The sequence below is a fragment of the Balaenoptera borealis genome (genome assembly GCF_965194805.1).
Source record: "Balaenoptera borealis genome assembly, chromosome: 10".
Classification (NCBI taxonomy): domain Eukaryota; kingdom Metazoa; phylum Chordata; class Mammalia; order Artiodactyla; family Balaenopteridae; genus Balaenoptera; species Balaenoptera borealis.
The window spans coordinates 110,337,551-110,361,293 of record NC_138874.1 but is presented as its reverse complement, the minus strand read 5'-3'; the positions used below and the strand labels follow the sequence as shown (position 1 = coordinate 110,361,293).

Sequence of the window (23,743 nt, the reverse complement as noted above, 5' to 3'; positions counted from 1 at the left end):
CCAGTGTCAGTCACTCTGCTTCAGATTCCTGTGGGAGAGAGCCTGATCGGTCCTGCAGGAGGCCACTCCCACCCTGGGGCCCTTGATTGGCGATCCCACCACTACCACATGTAAGGGGGATATCTGAGCAGAGTCAAATTACCAGTACCAGAAAAGGGGATGAGGATGCTGATCCCGAAAAGCAAGAGATGTCCACCCAGGCTGGATGGAAGCCCACTGCCCACTCGCCAGGATCCAAGGGCTGGCCAGGGTCTCTGAGAAGGTAGCGTGCATGGGCAGGGGACCCACACACATCTTACCCAGAGCCTAGCCTGTCCAGGGACCAAGGCTGCACAAGCAGCTGGAAGAGATAGTGAAGAGCCTGGCATTCAGTGCAGGGGTCTTTAGTCTTCACCCCACGAACCACAGTAGCCATGGAAACACCCAAACAGTGAAGGTGGGGTCACTTGACATATGCATGGCTGGAGTGGCAAACTTGTGACCCACAGACCTGTTTCTGATGGCCTGATTTTCAACACTGTGAATTGATTACCAGCATTGGAGATGTCACGTAAGAGGTGAGATTTCCAGTTTCTTTGAGGCAATGTGGAGATCTGGCAGCGCTGATCAGCCTTCCTGCAAGGGCACCATCCACCAGGTGGAGGACCAGCAGCCCTGCAACGTGAGTCGCAGGTGCTCCAGGAGTTTGCATACCCATGCGAGGTGAACAGCCTGCTGGGGCAGCAAGGCTGGAGGCAGGGAGGCCAGGAAAAGAAGACTAAAGGCATGAATAACAAAGGACGAAATAATGCTGTTTGCAGCAACATGGAGGGACCTGGAGATTATCATACTAAGTCAGTCAGACGGAGACAGACAAATATCATATGATATCACTTGCATGTGGCATCTAAAATATGATACAGGTCTTCCCTGGCGGTCCAGTGGTTAAGACTCTGCACTTCCACTGCAGGAGGAGCGGGTTCAATCCCTGGTCAGGGAACTAAGATCCCGCACGCCACTTGGTATGGCCAAAAGTTTTAAAAAATAAAAATAAAATAAAATATAAAATAAAATAAGATACAAATGAACTTATTTACAAAACAGAAACAGACCCACAGATATAGAAAACAAACTTATGGTTACCAGAGGGGAAAGGAGGTGGGGGAGGGATAAACTAGGAAATTGGCATTAGCAGATACAAACTACTATATATAAAATAGATAAACAACAAGGTCCTACTGTATAGTACAGGGAATTATGTTCAATATCCTGTAATAAACCATAATGGAAAGGAATAGGAAAAATATATATATATCTGAATACATATATATCTGAATCACTTTGCTGTACACCAGACACAAACACAGCATTGTAAATCAACTATACTTCAATTAAAAAAAAAAAGATTGAAGGCATGAAATTTGGGCACAGAGGTGGGGAACAGAGGACTTTGTCCCCTGCCTTGCAGGATATCACCCAAGAATGATAGATCATACAGGTCTCCATTCAACCAGGAAGCAAGTGCTTCATATACTTGCCAAGCCCTACCTTTCTCCCTTGTCTATATTCTGCCTGTGCCTCTCTTTGTACGGTATGAACATGGCGTATGATACTCACGGTCAGAAAGAGCCTGCATTGTGTCCCTGTTCCTTCTGCCTCTGTCCTTCCCCAATTCTCTCCTCATATGTCCTCAGCTTGTCACTTGGCATTTTTCCCCCATTCTCTTTCTCCCAATGACATGTCTCTACTTTTCCAGATGCCCAGAGCAATTTGGTTTGCCTGGCAATTCCCTTCTCTTGGGTTTCTCCTGGGAATATCTTAAAATGTTAGAAAACACTGAATGTAAGAGCTTCCAAAACTGCATTCCAAAACCTGCACCACGGTATCCTCCCAGGCAGTGCCTGGGCTCAAGTCATTTTCTCAGAGGTCCTTTTCCATATCTCATTTCTGTGTGTAACTTTGAAGGAAAGCCATTCGATAAATGTCTACAATTGGACTTCACCCTGGGGCAGGAATGTGACTTCCTTTAAGAGAAGAACTTTACTGAACCAGGCTCTGAAATCTCACTTCCCTGGTTCAAATCTCGACTTCACCACTTCCTAGCTCTGGGGTCGTGGGCAAACTTGCTCTTAAGCTTGGTTTTCTCGACTGTAAATTGGGGATACAAGAGTGCCTGCTTCATGGGGTCGTGCATGAGGAGGGTTAAATGAAATAACCCAAAATAAGCAAAAGCTTAGCCAAGTGCCTGGTCCAGAGCAAGTGCCCAAGAAAGAAGAGCAATTATTGTTAATACTAATTGTCGCTATCAGGACAACACCCCCTCCCATTGTTTTATCACCTTCTTTGATGCTTCCTCCAAATTTCTGAAATAAAGAAATTCATTTTTTTTAACCTGTTGATTTCCAAAAAGAAATACTGATTTCTTAAAGCAAGATATATTAAGTAAACATTTTTATTTTGGTTGCAGACTGGGGACAGGTGGGAAGGCTACACTTTAAGCTTTCACAAATCAAAGTCTCCGAAGTAGGTTTTTAAAAGGAATACTTGCTCTGTTTGGCAGCCAGAGTTCAAAGCCCTGAGGGGAAATGGTAAACTAGCCTTTAATTGTAAATGAACTCTCCAGCAACAAGAGGTACAGAGTCAAGTAAACATTTAACAACTGATTCTCCTGCTCTCAGTAGTTTCTTTTCAACATCCAGTGCCTCGCCCCTCCCATTTTGCAGCCAGATTTCAGTTAAAGAAGTACGCGGTTCACCACTCCCCCTTTGTCACCAAGATGTGCCTTATGAAGCTGTCTCTTGGCATTAATGTCCTACCCCGTGGGCTGGCCCAAACTGCAGGGTTTTACCTAGAGAATTTAAGTTGTATTTTATTTCAGGAGCATAAGATTTTATCTAAGGTGCTTTAACACAGCTCCGAAGAGTGCTCTCCCTCTGCATATACTGCAAATTCTTTCCATTGTTAACACTGTTCACGGCTCAGGCAGCAGCTTCTCAAGGCTGTGCTGGAATTATAGGCCACTTTGTTTGTGGAATAGCTCGGGAAGCTTGGCACCATTGATTTGCATCAGTGCCTCTGGAATAGACTTTGCCTTCTCCTTAAAGATACTATCTAAACTGTGAAATTCATTAAATAGCCCCAGAAATGGATCAGGTTATTTAACATGACATCCCTAATGGCGCAATATCTCAGCTGTCTGCACTGATAGTGAACATTGTCTTGGATAGTGTTATCAGCCCAGGACACCCGCTATGAATATTGATCCCGAGCTTGTTACAGCCATCACTTGCCATCAGGACAGGTCAGGGATGGAACCCACCTAGCATCAAAGCAATTTAAAGACAGCACTCAGGCAGAATTTTAATGCCCACGCTGAAAACACAAATCAACTCCATGCACAGGGGGAAAGTGGCTTGCTGGCTATGGATATCCTTATTATATAGGAACACCTTGTGTATAAATACACGCATGAGGACGTTAGCAAGTCAACACATCTCCAAACTGTTCCTATATGAAGTCTCACTGCCTCTAGCAGGTGGCCAGAAACACAATTCCCCAAGGCACCCCCTCCCCTCACCAAATTGAAGAATTTAACCTGTTCTTTGGGTGGGGTGCTTCTCTTTAAGTTGGGTGAATAAGAGGGCGCATTTTCTATTCCTGCAATGTGGATGGGAGACACCGCGGTGTTTCCGGTGGCATCTGTCTCCAGACGCCAAGTCCTGAGTGCAAGGGTTCACATCACCTTGTGCTGCACTGAACACACATATCAAAAATAAAGGAAAAATAAAGGACAAGGAAAAAAGAAAGACAACTAATAGGAGTTCTTAAAGATTCACAGTCTTAAAGCACATGGCCTTTATGTGTTCCTGACTTTCCAATTTGTTGCTTCTACTCTTTCTGCTCCTTTTCTATATTTAACACCTGTGGGCCTCAAAGGAAAAATGATTCATATTATTTGAACAAAATTTTTGGAGACAATTGATAAAGTGAAATGAAAATGACCCATGTTTGGCCTGCCCTGGCTTCTGCGCCTTACATGTCCCTCTGGTTGGGGGTATTCGGTGCCCTCTGGAATGCCAGCCCACCTTCCTGTGAAAGTGGTTTCAATATTTCTTACAGAACAGATAAGAAGAGGGACCATGGGAAGCCAGAAACGTCCATTCTGGAGCTCCCTTAAAGAGATCTATTTCTAGCTACCTTGAAGAACCTAAATATGAAAAAATATGAACGTGGGTAGAAAAATGTAAAAGGGGACTGGGATCATTGGGGAGGGAGAAAGGAAGGAAAGATTTTTTAAAAAATATTTATTTTATTGACGTATACTTGATTGACAATGTTGTGTTAATTTCTGCTGTACAGCAGTGACTCAGTTATACATATATACATTATTTTTCATATTCTTTTCCATTGTGGTTTATCACAGGATATTGAACACAGTCCCCTGTGCTATACAGTAGGATCCTGTTGTTTAAGAAGGTTTTTGTTTTTTTTTTAAATCAAGTGAGAACTGGGTGAGAAAGAGTTGTCAAAACAAAAAACAAAGTACCCTATCTGTGATCTGGAAGGTTCTGTGATTGGCAATCCAGGTTCCTGGGTACCACAGTTTAGTGCCATGGCCACCTGCTTTGATTTTCCCAAGGCCCACATTCCCTCTGATGGGAGGTGGTCCATTGGGCTTGGCCAGGGCACTTCCTGTTCTGATTTCCTTTTAAAAGCACAATCCATCTCTGCTTTAGGACTGAAGCTGGCTTGAATTTCGGCAGGGCTTTAAAGTCCCCAGGGAATACAGTGGCCGCCTCTGGGAGGGGCCACGAGGTTTGAATGAGAAAAGTTCCTAGAAGCTGGCCTGTAAGACCTTCTCTACAATAACGGAGGGGATTAGCAGCACACACCCCTCCCTCCACCCCCACCGCACTTCAGTGAGGTTTCTCCTCCCCTTCCTACTCCTACCTGACCGGACAATCTTAATTGCCAAGTCATTGTTTGGAAACCCCATGGGGCAGGGAAGAAAGGGACAACAGCCTTAGAGGTAGTTCTGGGCAGAGGGGTAGGAGAAGCCTCAGAATCTGCCGCTGAGATAAATGCGTAGCGCTCAGACTGCTCCCCAAACAACAAAAGGGAAAAAAAGAATGTTAAGAAGGGCCTGGCTGGTGGAAGCTTCCGCGAGGACTGATGTGCACCAGCCCACGGGACTTGGTGGGGCAGATGGAAGCTTTTACAACTGTCTCTCTTCTTTGATCTTAAATCCAAACCGGGCAAACACCTTTTAACCTTTTTCTTCTTGGGGCTAGGGGGAGGATGAGGGTCAAAGATGCAACCTGATTCCCAGAGACCCAACATCTGTGCACATGATCAAATCTGTGACTCTGAAGAAGGCCTGAAGGGCATCAGGCACTGTGCTTGGCGTCTCTGCCGGCCAGGGCAGCCACCCTCACCTGGCTCACCTGCCCTCACCAGAGCATCTCACCTGGCTCTGAGACCTCAACCCGCAAGGTTTCCAAAGCGGCAAGTCATCTTGGTGGGGGCTCAGACATCTCTCCAAAACCCCTGCTGCCCTCTGACCTCCAGAGTGGAAGGGAAAGCCTCTGACACAGTGCGGGACTTTCTTTCGTTATTTCCTAGCGAGCGGGACGTACTGAAAAGAATAATGGTCCGGGAAAGAAGACCTGGGTTCGAATCCAGACTCTGTCACCGACTAACAGTGACCCTGGGCAACGTCACTTCTCATCTTTGAACCTTAATTTGCTCATCTTAAAGCTGGGATAAGAGTCTTGCCAGGCCACGCCCACCGCACAGGGATGCTCAGAGGATCAAACGAGATCGCGCAGGTCTAAGGGCTTTGTAAACTGTGAGAAAATGAGGGCTTTTAAATCCGAGGTGATCAGGTCTGAGGCCATTACCGTGATTCACTGGCGAGGCAGGAGATATGTTGAGCATTGCCTTGAAGTAATCAGTGCTGGCCTCAATTGCATCTCCAATTCAAAGGCGGGTGCACTGGGGGAAGGGTGCAAATCGCAGCCCAAGCCAGGGTGGGTGTATTGGGAGGATCTCCAGGACCAAAGCGTCCGGACTTCCCTCCCTCGCGCACCCCGAGTTCCCGCAGGTCGAGCGGAGGAGCGCTGAGCCGGCGGCGCTGTCCCGGCGGGAGCGCGCACCAGACTCACGAAGGCGCCCCCTCGCCGAGGCTAGAGGTCCCCGAGCCTTAGTCTTGGGGCTGCTGCGAGCGCGCCCTGCACTTGGCGGGGGCCTGGGCAGCCCAAGTGCCAATCCGCGCTCAGCCCCCCGCGGCTCTCTCCACGCCCCCCCTCCACGCCCCCCTCCCCAGCTTCACTTGGCCGCCCCGACCCTCCTACCGGCTGAGAACTGCGGCCGAGCCACAGCCGAAGGCAAGCCCGAGCGCGGCCATCCCGGACTCCGCGCCGCCGGCCTCCGGCCCGCGGGCGGCGGGCATGCTAGCATGGCAGGACGGCGGGGCCAAGGCGGCTCCCTCCCACCACAAGATCTCCTTCTCGGTTCTGGACATCCTGGACCCTCAGAAATTCACCCGCGCTGCGCTCCCAGCCGTGCGCCCTGCTCCCCGGGAAGCCAAGAAAAGTTTGGCAGAGGCCGAAGCAAGGAAGGACTCCAGCCGGCACCCGGCCCGGCAGCGACAGACGCCTGGTAAGGATGCGAGGCGGCCTCCGGCCCCGGAAAGCCCCAGCTTACATGATGCGATGGGAAGGTGGGAGGGAGAGCCGTGGATCGGGTGAGTAGCCCTTAGCGGCGTCTTCCCCAAGGGGAGAAGGCGCACAGGACCAGGCGCGTAATTAAACTGACGCAGAAAGGGGGCCCCCAGCATCCGGGGTCAGGGATTTGCCACCGAAGCCTGTCCCTGCTCACCCGCTAAGCAAGCAAGCACCCCAGCTCTGATTTACTCGCAGTGGAAACTCTTACCCAGCGCCCACCTTGTCCAGGCTCATTCATTTATTGGGCGTTTAATTGTCCCCTATGTGCCAGGACCTGGGCTAGAGACTGGGATAAAAGTCAGGAAAAACTTCAGAACCTGCGAGGTAGACAGCATCCTTAACGAGGTAGACAGCATCGTCTCTCCATTTTCAGGATGAGGAAGCTGAGGCTGAATCATGTGTCCAAAGTCTTAGTAGGCAGTGATGTCCGGTTTTCGCACCCAGGGCCCACTTCCAACCATCCAGAGACAGCTGCAGAGACTCCGCTCTCCCGCACGCTCACTCTCCCCAGACCCAATCGTTGACTGGGCTGGGGCCGGGGTGGGGTGGGGTGACGGGAGGCTCTTGGTCCTTTCTCCCCGAAACCCTTTTTGATTTAACCACTAACTCTGGGAATTCCTTGGCGGTCCAGTGATTAGGACTCCACCTTCCACTGCAGGGGACACGGGTTCGATCCCTGGTGGGGGAACTAGGATCCCACAAGCCGCGTGTGACAAAAACAAACAAATAAACAAAACAACTCCTAACTCTGGAGGACACCTGACGAGGGGTCCAGGAAAGTTTGTGTCTGAAAGGAAAGACAAAAAACAGCAGGACCCAAGTTGGGTGAGGCGTGGGCACGAGGTTCCCTGGAAGGACGCCAAAGATCGGGGGCTCAGGTCAGGGAGAGGCTTGACGTCTCGGCAGCTCCCCCGCTTCCCTTCCCCAAGTTTAGCGGTGATTGTCTGGGGCTCTGGGCGCCTCTGGCGGCTGCGCTTGGGCCTGGGCGGTCTGCCTGGTAATTGTTCGGATCGCCCCTCGCAGGGGCCGCGCTCCCCTTTCCCCACCCCCATGATCGATATTCTATTACTGGCGCCTGCATATCTCCTGCCCGCAGCTTGCAGGTACCGACTTCAAACCCCCTTTCCCTGTCTGATCCTAATATTGTTCGATTAAAACTTACCTTTAATAGATGACATCTATCGATCCGGCCCCGCACAAATCTGAAACTCTATTAACACGGCAGGAGAGAGAAGATGGGAAAGAGGGAATTTCACTTTAAAAGGGAGGAGGGGGCGCTTAATAACTTCTTTTTTAATTGCCGGCAGTTCCAGGCCAAAATAGGCTTCTAGGGACTGGGGAGACAGCCCCAAATGCACTTGACATATAGATGTCTTAATGTACAAAGATAAGGTAGTCCAATAAGGTCGTTAATTTTTCTTAATGCGTGGTGTCACTCATTCATTCGAAATACACTTCTCGGACGCCTACGAGGTAGTAGGTGGGTGAAGAGAAAGCGGGCACGGCAACCCTAACCCCCACCTCCTGGAAAGGGCTTGCAACTAAGAGCGGTCGTGGGGGTGAGGGCAGGGAGCGCAATTCCGGAGAGGGGCAGGGCTGGGCTCTGGGTTGGGCAGAGAGAGCTGCCTGCTCCGGGGAGGACAAGGACCAGGTCTGGGGACCAGGACCGGCCGGGTAGCTCCGGGTTTCTGATCACCGTCCCCTTCTCCCCTAGATGCTGCGGGCCGAGGCGCCGGCTTGGCGTCCCCCCTGGAGGGCTCGGAGGCGGAGGAGGCGGAGGAGGAGGACGTAGAGGACGTAGGGCGGCGGCGGCGGCGGCGGGAGCGGACTGCGCGCCTGCAGGAGGCCCGGACGCGCTCCCCCGAGGCCCGGGCCGCGGCATCGGTGGCGGCGGAGAGCAGCGCAGGCGGCCTCGCGGGCTCCCCGGGCTCGCCGGGCTCCCCGCGGCCCCGGCGCCGGCGCTCAGAGCCCAACTGCTCCAAGCCGCGGCGCGCGCGCACCGCCTTCACCTACGAGCAGCTGGTGGCCTTGGAGAACAAGTTCCGGGCCACGCGCTACCTGTCTGTGTGCGAGCGCCTGAACCTCGCGCTATCGCTTAGCCTCACTGAGACGCAGGTCAAAATTTGGTTCCAGAACCGCAGGACCAAGTGGAAGAAGCAGAACCCCGGCGCCGAAGGCGCGGCGCAGGCGGGAGGTGGCGCGCCCCAGCCTGGGACTTCGGCGGGGGCGGGGGCGGGCGGCGGCGGCGGCGCGGGGGCCAGCCCGGGTCAGCTGGGCCCGGCCGCGCATCCTTTCCAGACTTTCCCCTCCTACTCGGCGGCCAACGTCCTCTTCCCGGCCGCCGCCTCCTTCCCGCTGACAGCCGCCGCCGCCAGGGGCTCCTTTGCGCCCTTCCTCGGGCCCTCCTACCTGACCCCTTTCTACGCCCCACATTTATGAACCCGGAGCCCCTCGGGCCCCACTTCGTCCGGATTTACCAGTGATTGGCGTGGACTTGTGGTCCCCACCCCACGGAGGGGCGCCAGCGCGCAGGGACTGCCCCCTCCTGGTGCGCGGGTGTCTGCGCGCCCCTTCCCTTCCCGCTGCCGGGAGGCGCCGCCAGAGGGCAGGGAGAGGCCGCCTGCCGCCTCCCCGCCGCGCTGAACCCTTGAATTCACGCGGTCCACTAAAGGGGGTCAAGGATCTGCCATCTTTAAAAGTGTCCGGAGACGGAGGCTGTCCTTAAGCCTGCCCGTGTCTGGACCTTGTTCTTCACTTTCGGTCAGGCTTAATTCAGTTCAAGGGTTCTTTCTGAGGGTCTGGGTGTTCGGCGGCGCGGGGCTAACCCAGCCGCGGGGATGGTGTCCAGAGAGAGACAAGACCCTCCCTCCAGCTGCTCACACCTAGGATGGAATCTTCAAAGACTGTGGCTCACTCAGAGGGTAAGGAGCTTTCCCTTTTCACAGCTGATTGTTTCCCATTTCATACTCGATTATTGGCCCAAACCCAGCGATTCCTTCCAAATACTGAACAAAGTTGGAGAGAGCTGAGTCTGTGAGCGCACACTGCCGCCGTGAAATGGACTATTTTTTAAATGCTTAACACTCTACATTTTTAGGTCTTCGTTTAAGATTAGGACTTGAGCGCAACTCTTGTTCCAAACAGTCTCTCCACAGGCTATTCCTGAGAAAACGTGTACCTGATTTTTCGGAGAAGACCGGAAGTTCTTTTGGGAAATGCAACAGCTTTATAGCTAGACTTGCCTGCTGAAGTAGACGCACTTCCACACCACTGCAAGTTTTGAGAACAGCCTTGATGAACCACGGCTATGGCCCCAAAGGCATAAAAATAACAAAGAGACAAATGGCTCAGCTAAAATCTTGAGGTCTATGCATGAGACTGCCCATTTGGGTATGCAGTATTTGATACTGTAAAACTTCAGTCTTGGCTAATATGTCTGTCCCAGCAAATCCTAGGCTCCCAATAGTGATCGAACCCGGGGGAGAGTTCGCACCTCCAGCACACGCTGCAGTCATGAATTGGACTATTTTTTTAAAGCACAAACTCAACATTTTTAGAGCTTCAGCTAAGATTCTGACTTGAAAGATACTCTGTTCCACACAGACTCTCCAAGATGACATGGTTAACAAGCAAAAGGTCGTTAGCTGTAAAAGAAATAATTTTGGGGTGTAAAAAGCTACCATGGAAGCAAAAAGCATATTTATGATGGATTCAACTGCAGTAACTTAATATATGGATGAGCATTCTAACTGCTGCTTTTGTTATCTCCCTTAAGAATTAGTTCTGTAAAATTCTCTTGCCGGCTTTGTTTGGAATACCCTTCCTTTAGTTTTTTATGTGATATGATTTTTAGCCCGTATCTCAGAAAACCAGACCTCCCCAACTAGGTCACGTACGTTTCACTCTCACCTTTATTTGAGGACTTTAGGCCCGGTGATATCTATATGGGTACCATATTCCTTGCTATTTCTTGGTAGCCTGTGTCATTAATAATTAAATTTAATGATCAATGGCTTCTTGTAAAGTAAGAGCATGCTGTTTGGTATTATGAACACATGATATTATTATAACCTTGAAATATCTACTTCATTTATTATCGGGAATGAGAAAATATCACTTTCTTCCAAATTAAATGAAGACTTCACATTCATGGGACTCTCATAAGATTTGAGAATATGTATTATTTAATTATAATTTGTTAATTAGACTCTTTTCCTTTTATTCTGAAGAAGAAAAGTGTCCCCAAACAATGCATTATGACTTTCTAAAAGACAACTGATGCCAGATGAGATTCAAAATGCAGTTACTATAGTAGAGAATATCATTTTATTCACTTTACATATTGATAAACATTCCTTCAGTAACTATTTCTCAGTTTCTCAAAAGCAACTTTCCATGTATCCCGAGTAGGCAATTCAAATACACAGAGGCAAGTTCTGTAACAAAGAAGCTGAATTTCTGTAAGACTCGGGGAACATTCTATTCCTCTCAGTTACCAGAATCACAGGAGACTCCATTTGGAGAGAGGGACTGGGGAGGGAGGTGGGAGGCTTATCTGTCTATGGACTAGCATGGAGTGCTATACTTCCTGACCTTTCTTGTTTCTTCAGATTTTAACAGTGTAATGCTCGAAGTGTGTGACTTTGGACTTCTGCTGCTTTAAAAGGCCCAGTGGCTTTCCAACCAAATTCTTAGACTCAATCTATTGATGTGTTTGTCTAATAAATTTTGTTTGTAATAATTTCTTGTTTAATTATTTCTTGTTCTTTATTAGCAAAGCTTTTAAATAATTTTATAATTATCAGAGGTTGTATATATGTATTCCCATTCCCACCCCCCACCAACTAGCATTCATCAATAGAGGGTATCTTTACCCTAACACGACTTTTTTTTTTTTGAAAATCAATTTCAGGGGCTTCCCTGGTGGCTCAGTGGTTAAGAATCCGCCTGCCAATGCAGGGGACATGGGTTCGATCCCTGGTCCAGGAAGATCCCACATGCCGCGGAGCAACTAAGTCCGTGCGCCACAACTACTGAGCCTGCGCTCTAGAGCTCGCCAGCCACAACTACTGAAGCCGGCGTGCCTAGAGCCTGTGCTCCTCAACAAGAGAAGCCACTGCAATGAGAAGCCTGTGCACCGCAACGAAGAGTAGCCCCCGCTGGACGCAACTAGAGAAAGCCCATGCACAGCGACAAAGACCCAACACAGCCCCCCCAAAAATAAATAAATAAATTAATTAAATAAATATTTTTAAAAAAGAAAAGAAAATCAATTTCAAAGCACCAAAGACAGCCGGTGCAGAAGGTCACCGAACACTAACAGTTGCTTTGTGGCTTTGGAATCTTTTTTTTTCTTTTTTTTAAGATTTTTTTTGATGTGGACCATTTTTAAAGTCTTTATTGAATTTGTTACAATATTACTTCTATTTTATGTTTTGGCTTTTTGGCCACGAGGCATATGGGAGCTTAGCTCCCCAACCAGGGATTGAACCTGCACCCCCTGCATTGGAAGGCAAAGGCTTAACCACTGGACCGCCAGGGAAGTCCCCCTAACATAACTTTCTTAAGTCATCTTTTTCAGACCCTTGCTAGATACACACATAGTGGCTCCATTTGTAGGCAGTATACACAAACACACATTTAAGGCCATTTCCATAGTGAAAGCAAAGCATCTTTACAGAATTTTAATTAGTGGCTACAAATTAAATCAACACCAGGTTTCCAGGACATTAACTTCCTAGTCTTACTTTACAAGTTCTGAATACCCCATAAAGAGTCTGGTAGATAACTTTTCAGACTTGGGCCATCCACTGGTCATAAATTTCTGATGTTAACAATGACCATTTTAGGGACTTCCCTGGTGGCACAGTGGTTAAAAATCCACCTGCCAATGCAGGGGACATGGGTTCGATCCCTGGTCTGGGAAGATCCCACATGCCGAGGAGCAGCTAGGCCCATGCGCCACAACTACCGAGCCCGTATGCGCGCCTAGAGCCCGTGCTCTGCAACAAGAGAAGCCACCACAATGGGAGGCCCGTGCACCGCAACGAAGAGTAGCCCCCGCTGGCTCCAGCTAGAGAAAGACCGCGCGCAGCAATGAAGACCCAACGCAGCCAAAAATAAATAAAATAAATAAATTTTTTAAAAAAATGACCATTTTAAAATGAACTTATTTACAAGCCAGAAACAGACCCACAGGGGTGGGGGAGGGATAAACTAGGAATTTGAGATTAACATATACAAACTACTATGTATAAGAAAACATAAACAACAAGGTCCTACTGTATATCACAGGGAAATATATTCAATATCCTGTAATAAACCATTAAGGAAAAGAATATGAAAAAGCATATATGTATGTATCTCTCTCTCTCTCTCTCTCTCTGAATGACTTTGTTGTATACCAGAAATTAACACAACATTGTAAATCAACTATACTTAAAAAAAAATTACCATTTCAGATTCCCACTTGAAAACATGTAGCCAGGGAGCCTTATTTAAAGGAGTGATTAGAGAGCATTTTTGCATTGAGAGACCCCCAACCATTTTATGGGCACAGATCAGCTTAGTGTATTTGTTTTTTTAGGAATGACTCTTAAGAACCTATTTAACTAGCTTTTTAAAATTATGAGTAGGCTAGCATAGAAATTCTTCAATACATAATAAATACATTTAAAAACATAATTCCATATGGTCAATTGAAGGGAAGCATCTAAGAGTCTAAGGGGAGGTGGGAAGACACAGATTCAGAGAAAGAGAAACAGGGAAAGAGAAAGGCCCCCTTCTCCCTCCAGCGGAAGGAAAACTCAGGAGGAGCCAGGTTGTGGAGACAAAGGGGGAAACACCCAGTGGGAGACTCCCAGTAGGGTTGCTCTTGCTGCACTTAACTCCTCCTGGTTCCCTTGGGCTGTGGTTTTCAAGGACGAGGTGAAGGCCCCTGGCCTCTGAGTGGTTGGGTTCAAAGCCACCTCCACCCCTCAGTCGATAGATGAACTTGGCAAGTTCCCCATGTCTCTGGGCCTCAGTTTCCTCACCATAGTGCCTGGCTTGGAGGACTGCACAAGAGTCTATGAGGAAGGCACTTAGTTCAGTGCCTGACACAATGAGGTAGTTATTATCCCAGTTGAAGCTGGAAAGGACATTAAAGATGCTGAACCTAGGCCAACCTCCTCCTTTACAAAATTTTATTGCAGTAGAATAAACACAGAAAACTGAATATATCAGGGACTTCCCTGGTGGCGCAGTGGTTAAGAATCCGCCTGCCAATGCAGGGGACATGGGTTCCAGCCCTGGTCCGGGAAGATCCCACATGCCGTGGAGCAACTAAGCCCGTGCGCCACAACTACTGAGCCTGCGCTCTACAGCCCGCGAGCCACAACTACTGAGCCCACACGCCTAGAGCCCGTGCTCTGCAACAAGAAAAGCCACCACAATGAGAAGCCCACGCACTGCAATGAAGAGTAGCCTCCTCTCGCCACAACTAGAGAAAGTCCGTGCGCAGCAACAAAGACCCAACGCAGCCAAAAATAAATATAAAATAAATAAATAAATTTTTTAAAAACCCCAAAAAACTGAATATATCAGATGGATACAGCTTGGTGCATCTTCACAAACAGAACACCTGTGTAATCAGCGCCCAGATCAAGAGCAGAACATTGTGAGCACCCCAGGCCCCTTGTGTCACCTTCTCATACCTCGCTCCCCAAGGGTGCCTGCTGTCCTACTTCTAACAGCATGGATTAGCTGTGCCTGTTTTTTCCTTTTAAATATAAAAATGGAATCCAACGGAATGTACCCCTGTGTCTGGCTTTCTTGGCTCAACATCATTTGTGAGTTCTATCCATGTTGTATAGTATTGTAAATTATTTATTCCTATTTCTGATGGCCTATTACTGTATACACTTGCTACAATTTATCCATTCTTACTTTTTGTTTTTGTTTGTCTGCTTTTTTGGCCACGCCGTGCAGAATGTGGGATCTTAATTCCCCAACCAGGGATAGAACCCATGCCCCCTGCTTTGGGAGCGCAGAGTCTTAACCACTGGAAGTCCCTATCCATTCTACTGTTGATGGATAATCAGATACTTTGGGGCCATTTTGATTAAACAGTCTTATACATGTCTTTTGGTAAATAACATCTTCATATTTCCATTAGGAATACATCTAGGAGTGAAGTTATTGGGTATGCATAGGTCTAGCGTTAGCAGATACTGCCCATCAGTTTGCCAGCGGTTGTTGCAGTTTACATTCCCACCTGAAATGAATGAGTCCCAGGTGTGGCTTCCCTGGTGGCACAGTGGTTAAGAATCCTCCTGCTAATGCAGGGGACACGGGTTCGAGCCCTGGTCGGGGAAGATCCCGCATGCCGCGGAGCAACTAAGCCCATGCGCCACAACTACTGAGCCTGCGCTCTAGAGCCTGTGAGCCACAACTACTGAGCCCACGTGCCACAACTACTGAGCCCACGTGCCACAACTACTGAAGCCCGTGCGCCTAGAGCCCATGCTCTGCAACAAGAGAAGCCACCGCAGTGAGAAGCCCGTGCACCGCAACAAAGAGTAGCCTCCACTCGCCGCAACTAGAGAAAGCCCGCGCGCAGCAACAAAGACCCAACGCAGCCAAAAATAAATAAAATTTAAAAAAAAAAGAGTCCCAGGTGTTCCACATCCTTCCATCACTTAGGACTGACCACCTTTTTCATTCCAATGATTCCAGAAGGTATGTAGTAGTATCACATTTATCTTTCAATTTTCATTTCCTGATGGGTAATGACATTGACTCTGTCTTCATATGCCTATTGGCCATTTGGTATCTGTTTTGGTGATGTGCCTAATCAGATCTTCTGCCCACTGGTTAACCCTTTCATTTACTGGTAAAATAAACTGAGTCTTAGAGAGGAGATAACTTGCCCAAGATCACCCATTTTACCTTAGAAACTGTGACTCATTGAGGTTATGTGACTTGTCCAAGGTCACACAGCTAGTAAGAAAAAAGCAGAACCTGAAACCGGGGCCTAATAACTCTAGGGTGATTTAAGTTGTACATGGGGCCATCAAACATATAAAATACTTGGTTAAAAAATTTTTTTTAAATGATCTGAGAGCTGTTTGGCATTTTGTAGTTACAGGTCAAGTGTCAGTCTTGAAAGGGTATCCACAGTTCTTTCCTCCCTCCCTCTCCACCTTCCTTCCTGCCACACGGTGTACTGAGCACTCATTCTGTGCCAACAACTGTTCCAGTGACGGGAATTTATTAAGGCAAATGAGGTCCCAGGCACAGGGACAATTACAGTCTGCGTATTCCCTTCCTTTCCTATGACTACACTGGTCTGTGGAGTCAAAAGAGGAAGGCCCTTTATTTCTTCTCTCTACCACTTACTAGCTCTGCAATCTGGTGTTAGTTTCCTAATTTCTTTTTTTTTGGCCACGCCACGAGGCTTGTGGGATCTTAGTTCCCCACCCAGGGATTAAACCCGGGCCCACCGCAGTGAAAGCATGGAGTCCTAACCACTGGACCTCCAGGGAGTTCCCGGTTTCCTAAATTTTCTAAGCTTCTGAGAGACACATAGTATGCTCTCAGTAAATAGTATGGCTCTTCCTGCCAATTTAAAAATTGGTGGGACTTCCCTGGTGGCACAGTGGTTAAGAATCCGCCTGCCAATGCAGGGGACACGGGTTCGATCCCTGGTCTGGGAAGATCCCACATGCCGCGGAGCAACTAAGCCTGTGTGCCACAACTACTGAGCCTGCGCTCTAGAGCCCGCGAGCCACAACTACTGAGCCTGCGTGCCACAACTACTGAAGCCCGCGCGCCTAGAGCCTGTGCTCCGCAACAAGAGAAGTCACCGCAGTGAGAAGCCTGTGCACCGCAAAGAAGAGTAGCCCTCGCTCTCCGCAACTAGAGAAAGCCCGCGCGCAGCAACGAAGACCCAACGCAGCCAAAAATAAGTAAGTAAAATAAATAAATTTATTTTTTTAAAAAATTGGTATATTTAGGTAACCATCGGGCTTGGAGCTGGGCCCCAAAGTGGGGACTGCATTTTAAATAAACCGCTCTCCCAGGCAGCGGCTGATCGCACTGGGACCTCCTCTGCAGGATTTCCCCTGGCCAAGAACACTGGGGGCAAGAGACGACAGTCCACAGAAAAGAGCTGAGTGGGCAATCTCGTAAAATTACTTATTTTCAAGAATCGATTCCCTTCTTGTGACCTATTCTCTTTTGTGTGTAGCTAATACATTTACAACAGGGGCCAATGTTCTCTTTGCTTCTAAATAACTCGCAGATTGTAAGGTAGAAGGGGCTGCATCTGGGGGAAATTTAGACACCACTTTCAGAAGTCCATACTCATGAGATCTAAAATTACCACAAATACGCAGGAAGTTTTTAAAATAACTGTTAAAAAAAAAAACTGTTAAAAGGAAAGTTTAATCCCTTCTTGAAAGTTCTATTCATTCACTAATGCATTTTTTAAGGGGTCCTAGTTCTGCATAGGGAGTTCTTTTTGGTACATCATCATGGCTGACTAAATCAATTTAAGTTCCCAGGAATCCAGGATACTTAATTCCTATACATCTCTACAGAGAGACTAAAGCTAAGCAACTCTACTTTGATCCTAAAAAGCTCCTCTTATCTCCAAGCAAGATTTTGATGGAATCTTTTTAAAGACATTAAAATTCAAGCAGATCTCTAATTTGAAGTTAGCTTCCTTCACTTTTAAATCTTCCAAAATATTAAATTTTTTAAAAATTGTGTTAAAATATACACAACATAAAATTTACCATTTTAATCTTTATAAGTGTTTGATTTAGAGGCATTAAGTAGATTCACAATGTTGTACAACCATGACCTCTATCTAGTTCCATAACTTTTTCATCACCTCAAGCAGAAACCCTGTACCCATTAAGTAGTTACTACCCATGCTCCCCACCCCTGCACCCCCAGCCCCTGGCAGCCACTAACCTGCTTTCTCTGGATTTGCTTATTCTGGATATTTTATATAAATGGGATCATATGACATGTGACCTTTTGTGTCTGGCTTCTTTCTCTTAGCATGATGTTTCCAAGGTTCATCCATGTTTTGGCATGTGTTAGTATTTCATTGCTTTTAATGGCTGAATAATAGTCCAATGTATGGACAGACCACATTTTGTTTATGCATTCATCAGTTGATGGACATTTGGGTTGTTTCCACTTTTTGGCTATTGTGAATAGTGCTGCTATGAACAACATTCATGTACCTGTTTTTGTTTAAACGCCTGTCTTCAATTCTTTTGGACACATAACTAGGAATGGAATTGCTGAGCCATATGGTAATTCCATGTTTAATTTGTTCAGAAGCTGCCAAACTGATTTCAACTGTACCGTTTACATTCCCACCAGCAATGTACGAGGGTTCCAGTTTCTCCACATCCTTACCAACACTTATTATTATTATTAAAGCTAAAACCATCCTAGTAGATGTGAAGTAATATCTCACTGTGGTATTGATTTGTATTTCCCTAATAACTGATGATATTGAGCATCTTTTCATGTGCATGCTGCCATTTGTATATGTTCTTTGGAGAAACGTCCATTCAAATCCTTTGTTATTTTTTAATTGGAATCTTTGTCTTTTTGTTGTTGAGTTTCAAGAATACTTTATATATTAAAAACACTTATATCCTTTACCCCTTATTTATTTTGTACATTATAGTAAATATATTGTCCAAAGATTCCCTCCTCCCTTCCTTTGCACAAATACATATTGGGTACCAGCTGTGTGCCAGGCACTACTGTAAACTCTGGGCATGCAACAGAAAGACTCTAGCTGGGCATGGGAGAGAGGAATAGGTGAGTAAAAGTCACAGACTGGTGTGCAGTTGGTGCAACAGAATGTAGAAAATGCCATGACCTTCTTGTCAGCTATTCTGTACAAAGAAACACTCTTCCTGGCATTGATGTCATTTGGAATTCAGGCTGGAAACATGATACTAATTTCACCTTTGCCATGCTTATGCTGTACAGATCTGGTTTGTGTCTTAGAAAGATCTTCCCAGGCATTTATAACTCCCAGAGTGTGGCAAAACACAACTAACAAAGAAGTTAATGGTATTACCAAGATAAGTTCAAAGGACCAGGGTTATTTGTTTTCCTGAGATAAATCATAACTGCTTTTTCACCCTATGAAGTTGTTAGCTTCCAACATGGTTTTCTAAAATAAGTTGAAGTAAAATGACCTTCAGTGGTTTAGAGAAATCTATGCCTTCCTGGTAGCAAGATCACACGTGTTTATAGAGTATAAACCCATGTAATTCGATCTGCCAGCTGATTTCTAATTTTTCTTTCAACTCTAGAAGGCATAAATACTATGCTTGAATAACAACTTCATGGTAGGACAGATACAGGATGTTTTGTTCTCTCTCTTTTCGGAAGCTTAAATATTTAGCAACCATACCTGTAGAAGCGTCTTGGGCCCTTGAGGCAGGTACTTATTTCCAAGGCTGTATCAGAGCTTACATAATTCCTCTTTGCTTTCTCTATGTCAGGCAGTGTCCCTGGGGGTGGAAGGGTACAACACATCAGATCCCCGCCCTCCAGTTCTACATTTCTAGTACAATAGTCTTTCAGCTCTTTTGATCTCATACCTTTCAGAATAAAAATTAGTGAGTCTGCACGCCCAATATACGTATTTGTTTAAGTTGTATATGCATTCTCCCCTGCTAACCGATTATTTACTTTGCAAAATAAAAGGATTTAAAAGGATAGGATAATGCGTATTTAAAAGGATAAGATGGGACACAGTGGCGCAGTGGTTAAGACTCCGTACTCCCAATGCAGGGGGCCCGGGTTCGATCTAGATCCCACATGCATGCTGCAACTAAGAGTTCACATGCCACAACTAAGGAGCCCTGGAGCCGCAACTAAGGAGCTCGCCTGACACAACTAAGACCAAGTGCAACCAAATAAATAAATAAATAAATATTTAAAAAAATAATAAAAGGATGAGATAATAAAATTAAATAGAATTTATAACATTTTCTTCCTGCATATCTCGATTTCATCTTACACCTCCTTCCCACTTTTTGGAGATTGGTGTCCAGGCAGACAGGATGATTCCTGATACACTGCTTTTCTGCCTGGGTGGCCAGATCCTTTTGTAAAAAGATGAGGCCTCACCGTGTCACTTGGCACCTACTACATTTTGTATTGTATCATTATCTACTTGTTTCATCTGGGAGACCCTCCCCCCCGCACCCGCCAGCCCCTGTCTCTGGCAGTTCTTCCATATATTTTATAGGTCTTATATCTCTCACATTAGAATATGTTGGTATTCCACCAATTCTGTAGGCAGATAGGGTAGGGGGTCCCCAGAGGAAAAGAACCAGATACAGCTTTTTGACATAAGAGAAGCCATTCTGACCTAAACCCTTTTGTCACCTAAGCCTGGCCACAATGCTTCTCCTTGAACAGGTCTTAGTAATTAATGATCTTAAGGGAACAAAGGAAAGCAAGAACAGAAGAAAAGCAGTCAAGAAACAATAGTGCAGTAATAAAACAGAGTCCTAGTTCCTCCTCAAGGGATATACATAACAATCTAATACATATCTTTGAGTTGTTCTATGGGAACCAAGGCCCCCACCCAGGTGGAGGATGGTTAACTACTTGCTAAGACCCCAGACTGGTCGGAAGCTAGGGAATGATGATGTTGACCTTTTCTGACCCTCAGGACTAAAGTTTAGACCGTAGACCTTTGCCCCAATTCTAAGCTGAATCCTCCTCTACTCGAGCCCCTTCATGAATATGCACATACTGCTCAGGCCCCTTCATGAATATGCATGTACCCTTAGCTTAAAACCCCCCAATTTTGCTGTTCAGGAAGACACTGATTTGGGAAAGATGCCCAGTGTTCTCACTTGCTGCAAGTAATAAATCCTTCCTTCTCCCGATCTTCGGCTTCGGTAGGTCTTTTGGCTCAACACCCCCTAAGAGGTGAACCCAGTTTTTGGGTAGAACTGCTGTTAAATGATTGAGCTATGTTTTCACTTCTTGTTTAGTCTAATTTTGTTTTACTCTTTCATGTTTAGGGGTAGTCCTATTTTTCAACTTTTTCAGAAGTTTGGATAATAAACTTCACTGAATTTAAAATGATTTGAAAGGAAATCTCATAATAAAGAAGCTACTGGTGATTTTGCATAGTCACAGAAGTCATTTTTTCTTTCCAGTCATCACAGACAGATAAAATCAGTAAAAATCAACTACTTAGAAAAATGATTATGTACTTGGATGACACAGCAATGGAAAATTGCTCTAAGTTTTCTCACTTCTCGCAATTTCTGCACCATTTCATTGCAGAGACCGGCGCCAGTCCACAGGCACAAACTGAGTAAGTAGCCTGCTTTATTTACTCTCCTCCGAGCCCTGGATTTAGAAGTCTTAGCCTTGAAACTGGAAATGTAGGCCAGTTCTCTGACCCAGCAATCTCACTCCTAGGACAAGTCACGAAATGTCAGAGATAAGGTTCTCTATTGTGACATTGTTTGCAATAGCAAAAGATTGGAAATAATCCAAGTGTCCAGTAATATGGGGCTATTAATGCAGGTATAAACAAAAGAATGAGGGTGACCTCTCCATATTGACACAGAGAGAGCTCCAGGGCATATTAAGAGGCAAGGTACAAAGAGTACATACAACCTGCTGTCTCAGGTGTTATAAAGTGAGGAAATAATGACATGTTTTTATTTTTTAAATTTTTTATTATTTTTATTTTTTTAAATATTTATTTGGCTGTGTCGGGTCTTAGTTGCAGGTCTTAGTTCCCCCTCGGCATGTGGGCTCTTAGATCGAACCCGTGTCCCCTGCATTGGAAGGCGGATTCTTAACCACTGGACCACCAGGGAAGTCCCATGTTTTTATATTTACTTCTATTGCATGAAGAATTATTGGAAAGATAAACAAGATGCTAATGTGAAGGGCTGCCCTTGGTGGCGACAAAAGCTAGATGGGCTTAGGGTAGGAAGAAGTCTTCTCAGTGTGTACTTTTTAATTTGTTTTGATTTGTAAATGAAGTAAATGTATTAACTATTTACAAAACAAAAAGAAGTTGCTTGGGGGAGAAAATGTCAGAGAGGAAAGTAGTTCTACAGACACTTGTAATTCAAATGTTTCCAAAGTTCCTTCTACTATCAATCTTTGGATATTAAAGGGAGAATGGCAACTCTCTTTCGACCACCTGCCCAGTGGGGCACTGGGCTACCTACTATCCTGGATTTATCTCAAGCTTTCTTTTAGAAAATTAACACATGTGGGAAGGTGTTACCAAAGCTTGTTTATCGACCAGAAGAAGGCCAGTTCAGAGTGAAGTTCATCACATATAATCCGGCCCAACAGGGCTTCCCAAACTCCAGGGAGAGGCATAGGGCCAGAATGGGAACAGGTAGCAGTAAAAAAAAAAGTTGCCTTTTCTAAGTAAAATTTACTTCAGTAGATCCCAGTGATAAAATATTCTTGCATTTGCAATCAACACTTTTCTAGCCTTCTAAGTGTAATATATGATTTACTTAGATTTCAATAGGAATCTGTAGAAGAGGGAAGATTCAAGGCCAGATGATGATCACGATGGCTTGGAAAAGAACCTTTACTCCTCATTGTAAATAAAAATAATAATGTTACGAGACACTGAGCTGCCATGTGGCTTAGAAGTGGCTGGATGTTTTAGAGTGCCACATCTATCAGTGATCCTCTGGATAACCCATTTTACAAGATGAGTAAGTGAGCCACAGGGTCTCAGGGTTACCCAGGTAAGGATCAGTGGAGTTAGGAGTGACTTCTGGGTTGTCCGATTCCAATGCCTGCATCTTAGCCACTATATGGTCTGGATGCTAGATGCTCTAACAAGTTCATTAGAACATTGATTTCAGTCAGACTCACACCCCCTGAAGTCAGGAGCTACATTTTATTGAATCCCTTGATTCTCTCAGAACTCTGCACAGTGTTTTGTGAATTAGGAGGCACTACTTAAATAGTTCAAATTAAATTAAAAATGGGGAGACCAAGGTAGTAGACATCTTCGGGTGCTTTAATCTATATTTAAATTAATACAGATATCAGAAAACAAAAGTAATTTGTTCAGTCAATGAACTAAGTCAAACTTGAGGTGTCAGGGCAAAATATAATCTCTCATCCCTAATTTAAAGACTTAATTCATCTTTATCACTACAGTCCTTTTGGAGGAGAATCCAGGTCAAAAGAAAAGGGAAGGACCATATACCACTATTAAGGATGTGACAGCCACAAACACAAAGCATACTGGTAACTCAAATACCAGACTGGCATTGCTGTCTGTGACTTGACTTTCCAATATGTGAACAACTCTTGGCAGAATTCAGAGCAAAACAAAGTGTCTTCAACAAAGATGAAATGATTTTATAATATATTCTCATATATTTATTTAATAACATTTAACTTTGAAATTTAAAAAATCTTAAAATTACATTTATTTACGTCAACAATGTTAGGAGAAAAGTTTGAATTATTTTCAATTAATACATCAGGTTTTCTGCAGGGGTGGGGGTCATTGTTGTTGTTTTCTTTCTTTTTTTAAAAAATAGATGTGGTACATATATACAATGGAATATTACTCAGCCATAAAAAGGAACAAAATTGGGTCATTTGTAGAGATGTGGATGCATCTAGAGACTGTCATACAGAGTGAAGTAAGTCAGAAAGAGAAAAACAAATATTGTATATTAACGCATATATGTGGAACCTAGAAAAATGGTACAGATGAACCGGTTTGCAGGGCAGAAATAGAGACACAGATGTAGAGAACAAATGTATGGACACCAAGGGGGGAAAGCGGCGGGGGTGGTGGTAGTGTGGTGAATTGGGAGATTGGGATTGACATGTATACACTGATGTGTATAAAATTGATGACTAATAAGGACCTGCTGTATAAAAAATAAATAAAATAAAATAAAATAAAAATAAATAAAATAAAATAAAAAATATTCTTGTGGCATGAGGGATCTAGTTCCCAGACCAGGGATTGAACCCAGGCCCCT

The 23,743-nt window shown here is 45.6% G+C and overlaps 1 protein-coding gene across 2 annotated transcripts; it reads left to right on the top strand.

Moving 5' to 3' along the window:
- The first annotated feature begins 681 nt into the window (after positions 1-681).
- On the top strand, positions 682-11,946 carry NKX1-2 (NK1 homeobox 2). Of its 2 annotated transcripts, XR_014248994.1 has the most exons (3): positions 682-6,639; positions 8,419-9,625; positions 9,849-11,946. XR_014248994.1 is itself a non-coding variant. In XM_082407370.1 (2 exons), exons 1-2 carry the CDS (start codon positions 6,429-6,431, stop codon positions 9,141-9,143), a joined length of 936 nt encoding a protein of 311 aa, XP_082263496.1. In that variant the 5' UTR covers positions 682-6,428; the 3' UTR covers positions 9,144-11,946. The 2 variants fall into 2 exon arrangements, 1 of the variants encoding a protein (XP_082263496.1); XM_082407370.1 differs by having other exon boundaries at positions 8,419-11,946.
- The last annotated feature ends 11,797 nt before the right edge of the window (positions 11,947-23,743 follow it).